At 40.1% G+C, this 11,022-nt stretch overlaps 1 protein-coding gene across 3 annotated transcripts; it reads right to left on the bottom strand.

The window, feature by feature from the left end:
* Window positions 1-1,131: 1,131 nt before the first annotated feature.
* Window positions 1,132-10,495, bottom strand: COX6C (cytochrome c oxidase subunit 6C). 3 transcript variants are annotated; one of them, XM_068526002.1, is made up of 4 exons: window positions 10,439-10,495; window positions 9,230-9,364; window positions 8,135-8,263; window positions 1,132-1,262 (listed from the first exon to the last, which is right to left on the bottom strand). In XM_068526002.1, exons 2-3 carry the CDS (start codon window positions 9,341-9,343, stop codon window positions 8,150-8,152), a joined length of 228 nt encoding a protein of 75 aa, XP_068382103.1. In that variant the 5' UTR covers window positions 9,344-9,364; window positions 10,439-10,495; the 3' UTR covers window positions 1,132-1,262; window positions 8,135-8,149. The 3 variants fall into 3 exon arrangements, with proteins under 3 accessions (XP_068382103.1, XP_068382104.1, XP_068382105.1); XM_068526003.1 differs by lacking the exon at window positions 10,439-10,495 and adding an exon at window positions 10,294-10,429; XM_068526004.1 differs by lacking the exon at window positions 10,439-10,495 and adding an exon at window positions 10,014-10,032.
* Window positions 10,496-11,022: the final 527 nt, after the last annotated feature.

The following is an 11,022-nucleotide window of genomic DNA, read 5'->3' on the forward strand; positions in this document are numbered from 1 at the left end:
TACTCCAATTAAAACACATTTTTACTCATTACATCCAAACTTGGGCCTACAACCTGATACCTACAATTGTGAGATGCTAAGAAAATTCAATTTCAAATGCCCACTTTAACTTTCTTTAAACTTAAGCCTCACATGTTATTGGGCATAAGAGGTCACTGCATAGTTGTTTGCTGTTAATGGAAATTCAGGCTGAATATGGAAAAAATGGTTCCACCATTACTTTGCTGTAATCATACTCATTTAGGAAAGTTTTGTCAACCTCAAGAGTAACTATTTTTAAGACTGTAAATATGTATTAAGTCGTATGGTAATTTTGCATACTACTTTAAGAATTGTTATATGAAATTGTTTAAAATAAAAGGAATCCTTGAATTACTGATAACACATAAATGTGGGTTCTTAAAATGCAGCTTTTCACTCATACTTGAGTTTATTACAGTTTACATCATTGGAACTCAGGAATTTTGCACGAGTTAAAAAGAAAATTTTTGTTAACATAATAAAAGAACTGGTGATTAGCTGTGGCTAAAATACACTTAATTCTTAAAGCTCTCTGTAGTATCACTTTTATCACAACAAAACCACAATTATTAAAGGGGAGAAAGGTCCTAAGACCTCCCTGAAAAAATGTTATTACCACACTCTAAATTAGCAGACATTACTCAATAGCAATTCCAATTAAATAACACAACTTTTTCTAGACTAGATGTATATTCCATATTGTACAGTTAGGTCTTCAATAAAGTAATACTGAGTAAAGAACCTTAAATTTTAATTACCTACTATTACATCTGTCCAGTGGTTGGATCCGGTAGGGCAATCCAGCGACAATGAACTCCAAAGACATTTTATTGGAAAGGCAAGTCTCTGTTCCTTTTAAGAGCCCACAGTATAGTAGTCATGTAGGCTCACGCAGACCCCTTAAACCCATGGCCCAGGCAGTTACCTCAGTGAAATGGACAAAATGTGAGAGGAATCAAAAATGTCCTAAAACAATGAAAATTTTAAAAAATTATGAATCTTACGATGATAACTTGATTTCAATAAGTTCTAATTTAATTCCAATGATACGACCAATTCTAATGCAAGTACCCCGAACTATATGTATCAGCAAGAGTAACTGCACAAAAATTTAGTGTCCACAGTATTTGTTAATCGTTTATTTATCATGAGAAACTATTCCTTAGCCCAGATATTAGTAGTTCATAGTTCAGGAACACAGGTAAGTGACAAACTTCCATGGAACTCAACCCAAAGAAATTCTGTGGAGAAAAACAGAGTGGCCAAGTTAATGACAATCATTCTCTTAATACCTCACCACCCTGGAGATCCCCTGAGGTCTACTGCTACCAGTGGAAGCCACACTTAGATCACTCACCCTTAGCCCAGGAGCAGCCCTGTTCAGGCTGCCTGGGCTCCAGGTCCATTCTCCCCCAGGCTCCCTAACCTCCCTGACCAGCCTCTTTTCCACTTGGGACATTCACACCTTACTTTGGGGTTTTTTTGCTTTCATTTACCAAATTCTGCTTTTTTTCTTCAAGTCCACCCCCCCTCTGTTCCCTTCTCATACCCATACTGTTCTTAAAAACCAGTAGCCCATCTGTTCTAAACAACATTTCTATTCCTATCTCCAAATCTGTTCCTCTTTTTCTTATTGTTTTTTAAATAATCAACTTCTTGTAAGTAAAAGGTAAAAAAAATATATTTAAAAAAATCAGCCTGTTAACATCTGATTATGAAATGCATACCCACTGTGGAAGTTTTGAAAATTTCAAAGGTACAAGAAAACAGCAATGTTAAGATTCCACACACAACCACTAATATTTTCTTGATCTTTTTACCTTCAGCCTTTTTTTCTGTGCACTCTTTAACATAGATCACCCTTTACAAAATACATTCTTAGTTTTCTATTCTACTAATTTCTGTTACTCTGTGATTACCAATTCTAAGGGACATAATAGTCCATGATATGAATGTCATAAATTCCTTATCAATTTTCCAACCACTGGGAATAAAGTTGTTTTTCTACTATTATATATATTAAACTGTGGCATGTATCTATCTGTGACTCAGATACCGCCTTTATATTAAATATAAACAACTATAGAAATGGAATGTAATAGAATTGAATCTTATATTAAGCAAAAGTTATTCATAGTCAAAATTATCCTTGAATCTTTTACAAAACTGACCTGAGTCCAATACAGCAGGTCTCCCCCACACCCCAGATCTTGGGAAAGATCACACACACACACACTCTCTCACACATACATATATATGGCAGTTGGAATGCTCCTTCAGGAACAGTCTGCCTGAAAAAAAAAAAGCACATTCACATTCCCCTTGTCACAGCAAACTCACACTGGGGTGGTAGACAGGATCTTTAACTCTACTTGAATTGTTCTACCTCACTATTTTGTTGAGCTTGAATGAAGTTAAACACATGAATTACAAGATTCCACAGTACAAATAGTTTCATCAGGTACTGGACACATGCTTTCAAATCAATTTAACAGATGACCTTTCCTCAGCACACAAGCCAGTCCTCTTCTAGACACAGAACCTTAATCACACTGTCTATAAGGCAGTAGACCTTAACCACCCAAACCAGAATCTCTGGAAAGCCACCAAGTCACCTATGGACATCCAAATAACAAACTAAAAATAACAAACTAACAAACTAAAAATAACTGTCAAAAACTTGTTTTTTAAAGCACTTCTAAAAATGTGATTTTCCTGATGCCAATCTAGCAGTAATAGCACAACATGCAAAATGATTCTGAACAATAAAATCAACTTCATGTCAGCAAGATGGTGCAATAACAAAGCTCCACACCCCTACTCCCGAAGAGAAAACGCAACGACACATGGACCAAAGTGTGTTTGTGAGAACTGCAGAAATCAATTAAGCTGCAACAACCAAGCAAACACCTAAATATGAAAAAGCTGCACTCAAAATGGCAGGAAATGTCGTGCACTTTTTTCTCACCCTTGCCCCACCCCCTCCTCAATGCAGCAGTGTGGTCAGGAGGAAAGTGACCAATTCCTGACTCCTCCTTCAGGGCAGAAGGAAAAGAGAAGACCCTGCATGCAATGTTCTGGCTTACTTGAGGGCTTCCCAAGGGACTGCTTCTATCTTTATCTCAGAGCACTGATGAGAATGGTGACAGAGTTTAAGTGACTTATGAGACACCACCAAAAAAACCAACGTATGTATTCTGGAAGTGCGAGAAGGGGTAGAGAGTTTATTTGAAGAAATAACGGCCAAAACCTTCCCAAATTTGAGGAAAGAAATGGATATATAAATACAAGATGTTACTGGAAGTAAGATGAACCCAAAGAGACCCAACACGAAGACACATTATAATCCAACTGTCAAAAACCAAAGACAATGGATCTTGGAAGCACCAAGAAAAAAATGATTCATCGCCTACAAGGGAGCCTCTGTAAGATTATCAGTGGATTTCTCAGGAGAAACCCTGCAGGTCTCAAGGATGTCAGATGGTAAATACAAAGTGCTCACACACACACACAAAAATTACCAACCAAGAATACTATAACCAGCAAAAATGTCCTTCAAAAATCAGGAAGAAAATTAAGACATTCCTAGATTTTAAAAAAAACTAAAAGATAAGGAATTCATTACTACCAGATCTGCAATGAGAGCTCTTCAAGTTGAAACAAAATTACACTAGACAGGGACTTCCCTGGTGGCGCAGTGGTTAAGAATCCGCCTGCCAATGCAGGGGACATGAGTTGGATCCCTGGTCCGGGAAGATCCCACATGCTGCGGAGCAACTAAGCCCGTGCACCACAACTACTGAGCCTGCACTCTAGAGCCCGCAAGCCACAAGTACTGAAGCCCGTGCGCCTAGAGCCCACGCTCCGCAACAAGAGAAGCCACTGCAGTGAGAAGCCCGCACACTGCAACACGAAGAGTAGCCCCCGCTCACTGCCACTAGAGAAAGCACATGCACAGCAACAAAGACCCAACACAGCCAAAAATTAATAATAAATACATTAATAAAAAAATTACACTAGGCAGTAACTCAAAAGCCATGTGGAAATATAAAGCTCACTGGCAAAGGCAAATATATGAATAAATACAAAAGCCAGTGTTGTAACTGTTTCATATCCCCACTTTTAATTTTGTAGGATTTAGAGACAAAAGCTCTAAAAAAAAGAAATCTATGTTAATGGGTACACAATATCTAAAAATACAATTTGTGGCATTAGTAACAAAGTAGGGGAGCAGCGTTGTAAAAGAGAAGTTTCTATGTGATTGTAATAAGTTGTTACCAATTCAAAATAGATTATAACAATAGGTTGGTTTAAACTCCCCAAAAGTCATAGATCTGAGGAATGGATACAAAACAAGGTCCAACTATGAGCTGTCTACAAGAGATTCACTTTAGATCCAAGGACACACATAGTTTAAAAGCTAAGGATGGAAAAAGATTCCATACAAACAGCAATCAAGAGAGCAAGAGTAGCTATACCAATCGCAGACAAAACAGACTTTAAGTCAAAAAATGTTACAAAGACAAAGGACATTATATAATGATAGAAGGGTCAATTCACCAAGAAGACAGATTATAAATATCAATATATATGCACCAAACATCAGAGCTTTGAAATATATGAAGCAAATGCTAACAGAATTGAAGGGAGAAATAGACAGCTCTACAGTAATAGTGGGTGACTTAAAATACTTTCAATAATGGCTATAAGAACCAGACAGAAGACCATTAAGAAAATAAATGGACTTGAACACTACAGACCAATCAGATCTAAGAGACAAATACAGAACATTCTACCTAACATGAGAATACACATTTTTTTTTCTCAAGTGCATATGGATTAATTTCCATGTTAGGCCATAAAACCAGACAATAGATTTTAAAATACTTAAGTCACATGAAGTATCTTTTCTGGTCACAAGAGATGAAACTAGAAATTTATACCAGAAGGAAAATAGAAAAATCCACAAATATGTTGAAATTAAACATACTCTCCAACAACCAGTGGGTCAAAGTAGATATCAGAAAAGAAATTTAGGACTTCCCTGGTGGTGCAGTGGTTAAGAATCCACCTGCCAATGCAGGGGACACAGGTTTGATCCCTGGTCCGGGAAGATCCCACATGCCACGGAGCAACTAAGCCCATGCACCACAACTACTGAGCCCGTGCTCTAGAGCCCGTGAGCCACAACTACTGAGCCCGCGTGCTGCAACTACTGAAGCCCACGCGCTTAGAGCCCGTGCTCTGCAATGAGAAGCCACCGCAACGAGAAGCCTGCGCACCGCAACGAAGAGTAGCCCCCACTCGCCACAAATAGAGAAAGCCCACGTGCAGCAAAGAAGACCCAATGCAGCCAAAAAATAAAAAAGAAATTTAAAAAGAAGATCAAGTCAACAACCTAAGTTTACACCTTAAAAAGGTAGAAAAAGAAAAGCAAGATAAACGAAAGCTAGCAGGAAATAAAGATTAAACAAAATAGTGAACAGAAAAACACTAGAGATACATCAACAAAATCAAAAGAGCTGGTTATCTGCAAAGATCAACCAATATAACAAACCTTTAGTCAAACTAAGAAAAAAGAAGACTCAACTAAAAACAGAAATTAAAGAAGGGACATTATGTCACCAAATTAGATCACCCACATGAAATGGAATAATTCCTATAAACACACAACCTACCAAGAAATAAGAAACAGATTAACAGATTTATAACTAAGTAAGGAGATTAAATCAGCAATCAATAACCTCCCAACAAAGAAAAGCCCAGGATCAGACGGCTTCACAGGGAAATTCTACCAAACACTTAAAAAAGAGTTAACACCAATTCTCCTCAAGCTCTTCCAAAAAACTGAAGGGGGGCGGGGGGGAACAATTCCAAATTCACTCTGTATTTTTTGTTTTCTATATATTTATATTAAGACATCTTAAACATTTCTGTATGGCGGAGAGACTGGCCCCCACCATGTTTTCCTGAACCTCTCACATGTCTCTTGTGGCCACATCTGACTCACCATCTCATTTAAGAATATAAAACATTCTATAAGACCAGCATTACCCTGATATCAAAGTCAGACAAATATAACACAAGAAACTACAGAGTAATATCCCAAATACAGATGCAAAAATCCTTCAAAAAATACTAGCAAACAATTCAACAGCTCATTAAAAGGATTACATACCATGACCAAGGATGATTCAACATATGAAACTATACCACAGAAGTATAAAAAAGCCACATGATCATCTCAACTAATTCAGAAAACGCATTTGAAAAATTCAATACCTTTTCATGATTAAAAAAAATTCAAATAAAAAACAGAAAGAAACTACCTCAACATAATAAAGGTGATACATGAGAAACCCACAGCTAATATACTCAATAGTGAAAGACTTAAAAGCTTCTCCAAGGTCAGAAAAAAAAAAACAAACAAGGATGCCCATTCTTTTTTTTTTTTTTTAATTTATTAATTAATTAATTTTTTTTTTATGGCTGTGTTGGGTCTTCGTTTCTGCGCGAGGGCTTTCTCTAGTTGTGGCAAGCGGGGGCCACTCTTCATCGCGGTGCGCGGGCCTCTCACTGTCGCGGCCTCTCCCGTTGCGGAGCACAGGCTCCAGACACGCAGGCTCAGTAATTGCGGCTCACGGGCCCAGCCGCTCCGCGGCACGAGGGATCTTCCCAGACCAGGGCTCGAACCCATGTCCCCTGCATTGGCAGGCGGACTCCCAACCACTGCGCCACCAGGGAAGCCCCAGGATGCCCATTCTTAACCCTTCTATTCAACATAGTACTGGAAGTCCTAGTCAGAGCAATTAGGGAAGAAAAAAGACATCCAAATTGGAAAGGAAGAAGTAAAACTACCTCTGCAGATGACCTGATCTTACATGCAGAAATCCCAAAAAGATTTCACACGCACACAAAAAACTGTTAGAATAAACTCGGCAAAGCTGCAGGATACAAAATCAACGCACGAAATCAGCTGTGTTTCTAGACACTAACAATGAATAATCAGAAAAGCAAATTAAGGAAACAATCCCAATTACATTAGCATTTAAAAAAAATACAATTCTTAGGAATAAGCTTCACCAAGGAGGCAAAAGACTTGTATACTAAAAGATACAAAACACTGCTGAAATTAAAGACAAAAATGGAAAGACATCCTGTGTTCATGTCCCCTTAACATCATATCCAAAAATTAACAAAATGGATCAAAGACCTAAAGGTAAGAGCTAATAAAACTATAAAACTTTCGCAGAAAATATAATACTTTACAACACTGGATTTGTCAATGATTTCTTAAACATGACACCAAAAGCACAGGCAACAAAAGAAAAATTACATAAATTAGACTCCACCAAAATTTCAAATGTCTGTGCATCAAAGGACACAATTAACAGACTGAAAAGGCAATCCATAGAATGGGAGAAAATATCTAAATCATATCTGATAGGGAGTTTTAAATAACTCCTACAACTCAACAAAAACAATCCAATTAAAAGTGGGCAAAGGACTTGAATAGCCATTTCTCCAGAGAAATGTCCAAATGGCCAAAAAGCATGGGAAAAGATGCTCAACATCATTAACCACTAGGGAAATGCAAACGAAGACCAAAATAAAACAACACCTCACACCCATTTGGATGTCTACTATCAAAAAACCAGAAAACAAGTGTTCACAAGGATGTGGAGTAATTGCGACCCTTGTGAACAGAAGTTGGTGAAGTAAAAAATGGTGCAGCCACTATGTAAAATAGTATGGCGGTTCCTTAAAAAATTAAAAACAGAACTACCATATGATTCAGCAACTCCACTTCTGAGTATATACTCAAAAAAGTATTAAAGCAGGGTATCAAAGAGATATCTGCACACAAAGCAGCAGCATTATTCACAGTAGCCAAAAGCAATCCAAGCGTCCATTAACAGATGATTAAACAAAATGTGGTATATAGATAAAATTGACTACTTAGATGAAAAGAGTTCTGAAGACTGGTTGTACAACAATGTAAATGTACTTGACAATACTGAACTGTACACTTAAAAACAGTTAGGACTGTATATTTTATATATACTGCCACAGTTAAAAGATTTTAAACAGTAATTTCAAATAACCATATTACCTTTATATTCCAAAATCACTTTGCACTCTGAAAGATACCAGCCTTCCTCATCTCCTCAAAATCTTTTATGGAATCATAATTTCTGTAGAAATCTGCATATGCCTTCTTTCTTGGTTCAGCCACAGCAAACTAAAAAGTAACATATCACATTTAGGACTAATTTTTTTTTAATTATTAGAAACAATATCTAAAGACAACATAAATCACCAAGTTTTTGTTCACCTTGAATCCTACTTATCTTGAATCCTATTATTAAGGCCCTGAAAGAGGTAATTAAGTTAAAATGAAGTCTTTAGGGTGGGTCCTAACCCAACATGACTAGCATCCTTAGAGGAGGAGAAAATTCAGACAGAAACAATGCTAACACACAGAGGACCATGTGATAAGAGGGAGAAGACAGGAATACAAAGCCAAGGAGAGAGGCCTCAGAAATCAACCCCACAGCCAACAATTTTTTTGGCCGCGGCGCAGGGCATGCAGGATCTTATTTCCCCAACCAGGGATAGAACCAGTGCCTCCTGCAGTGGAAGCACGGAGTCTCAACCACTGGACTGCCGGGGAAGTCCCCCACAGCTATCCTGATCTTGGATTTTCAGCCTCAAAAAAAAACCATTTCTATTGTGGAAGCCACCCAGTTTGTGGTATTTTGTTATGGCAGCCCTAGCAAACTAAGACAGCTTCATTTAAAGATGGAGGACAAGCTACCTGGGGAATAAGATACTTTCCCATCACACTTAGGTGGGTGGAGAAAGGGTAAGAGGAAAGGAGCACATTAAAGAGGGAATTTCTTTAAAAGACTCTAGGGACTTCCCTGGCAGTCCAGTGGTTAAGACTTTGCCTTCCAATGCAGGGGGTGCGGGTTCGATCCCCGGTTGGGGAGCTAAGATCCCACATGCCTCGTGGCCAAAAAACCAAAACATAAAACAGAAGCGGTATTGTAACACGTTGAATAAAGAATTTTAAAATGGCCCATGTCAAAAAAAATCTTAAAAAAAATAAAAGACTCTATATGCTATCTATGAAAATAAAATACATTTTCAAATTTAAAACACATTTTTGGACCATGAGCACAAAGTAAAAATAAAACATGCATACCTTATAGAAAGCTGCAACTCCCAAGGAGACAACGAATGCTCCAACAATATGAAATCGCAGACGCTTGGCCAGAAGGCCACGCATCTGAGGTTTTGTCAAAGAACTGGAAGCCATGGTAGTTTTTCTCCTTGACAGCTAAAATAATAAAAGACAACTCTTAGAACATAAGATACCTAAAGAACTCTTCTGCATAATGCATTTTAGTACCCAGAGAGGCACAGGCAGGACAGTGGACCTACTCCTCTCCCGAAGCCTAAGGTCTTTACTGGCTTAGCGGTTTCATCTTCTCACACGGTGGACGACCACCCTAAATAAGCAAGATGATCGCAGAAAAACAGTAGTAACCAGGAAACAAGAACGACAAAAACCTCACCCAACTACAGGGAAGATTAGCAGCGGCTCTGGATGGGGAATCACAAGTGCAAACATTCCTAGCATTAACTCTACAAGCTTACTACCAACTCATTTCAGCCTGTGACACAGCTGTTTTCCCATTTTATTGAGAAAACCGGGACGCAGGAAGGTTACGGGACTATTTCAAGGTCACGCAGTCAAGAACTAACACTCGGGCGGGACCGTAGCAGGTCCCGCAGGGCCCACTTTGTGACCCGGGCCTGAAGGCCGCGGCGCGCGGGCCGGCCTCCCGACCTTCGGCGAGCGCGGCCCGGGCAGGGGCGTAAAGGTCGTGGGCGCGCGCAGGGGGCTGCCGGGAGCCCACCCCTGCACTCCTACCACAGGCCCGGTGACCCTCCTGCAGCTTCCCAACTCCAATCACAAACACTACCACAAAGCTGACGCCCACTAAGGGCCGACGGTGCTCCTTGAGCCTCTGGAACGGATGAGGAAGAAACCACCTTCCCTTTTTGTAGGTGAAGACACTGTGACCAGACAGGTCAAAAGACGCAACGAAGGTCACGCTGAAGGCGGTAAAAAATCAGCGGCCACCGGGCCCGGACCGGCTGTCTCAAAAGCCCGGCGGTCCCTCGAGGCCCCTGAGCAAACCCGCCCCCGTGGGACCCGCGCCGCCGGCCCGCCTCCCCTAAAAGGCCGCAACGAGGACTTGCTGGGGTCGACGAGGGCGAGAGGTCCGAGGTTTTCCGCCCCAGAGATGCAGAGTAACGATTTAGCTCCAATGTAGACCGACAGCAGGCAGCAGGAGGCGGCAGGTACGGAAATCCGAACGAGGGACGCAAAACGCGCAAGACTCACCTCAACAACGACGTCCTTGGAGAAATGGACGGCGTTCCACCAGTGCGCAGGCGCATAAATAGAGGGAACGGAGAGAGGATCCGGCTACGGTGGCCCAAAGAATACAAAAGGCCTCCGGCGCACGTCCCGCTGTTCAGAGCTGAAGTTAACCTGCATATTTAGCCTCTTCTCTGTGTAACCTTGGATTCAGGGTTTGAACTTGTGAGTCAGTTTCCTTAGTCAAGTCGAGAAATTGATCTTACTCATACACAGAGTTGATATGAACTTATTGGGGAATTCAAAGATTTTTAATATGTGAATTTTTTTTTTTAATGTACCCTACAAATACAGCACAAATCATCCTGGGCATGGATTGCTCCAACTATGTGCACAAACCAACATTTTCATTATGACTATCCTTATGCATCTAGCCACTTGTTTGGGTAAAGAGTGAATAAAACAGCCAAGTTCCAGGAACTCACAGCCCAGCAGATGAGAGACATAAACTGAGTAACATCAATCCCAAGCAGTAGGCGCTACCATAGACACGTGACCCTGGTGCTGCAGAAGCAATTACCTGCTTGGAAAAGCTGAGCAAGTTTGGA

The sequence above is a fragment of the Eschrichtius robustus genome, chromosome 17, assembly GCF_028021215.1.
Source record: "Eschrichtius robustus isolate mEscRob2 chromosome 17, mEscRob2.pri, whole genome shotgun sequence".
Taxonomy (NCBI): Eukaryota; Metazoa; Chordata; class Mammalia; order Artiodactyla; family Eschrichtiidae; genus Eschrichtius; species Eschrichtius robustus.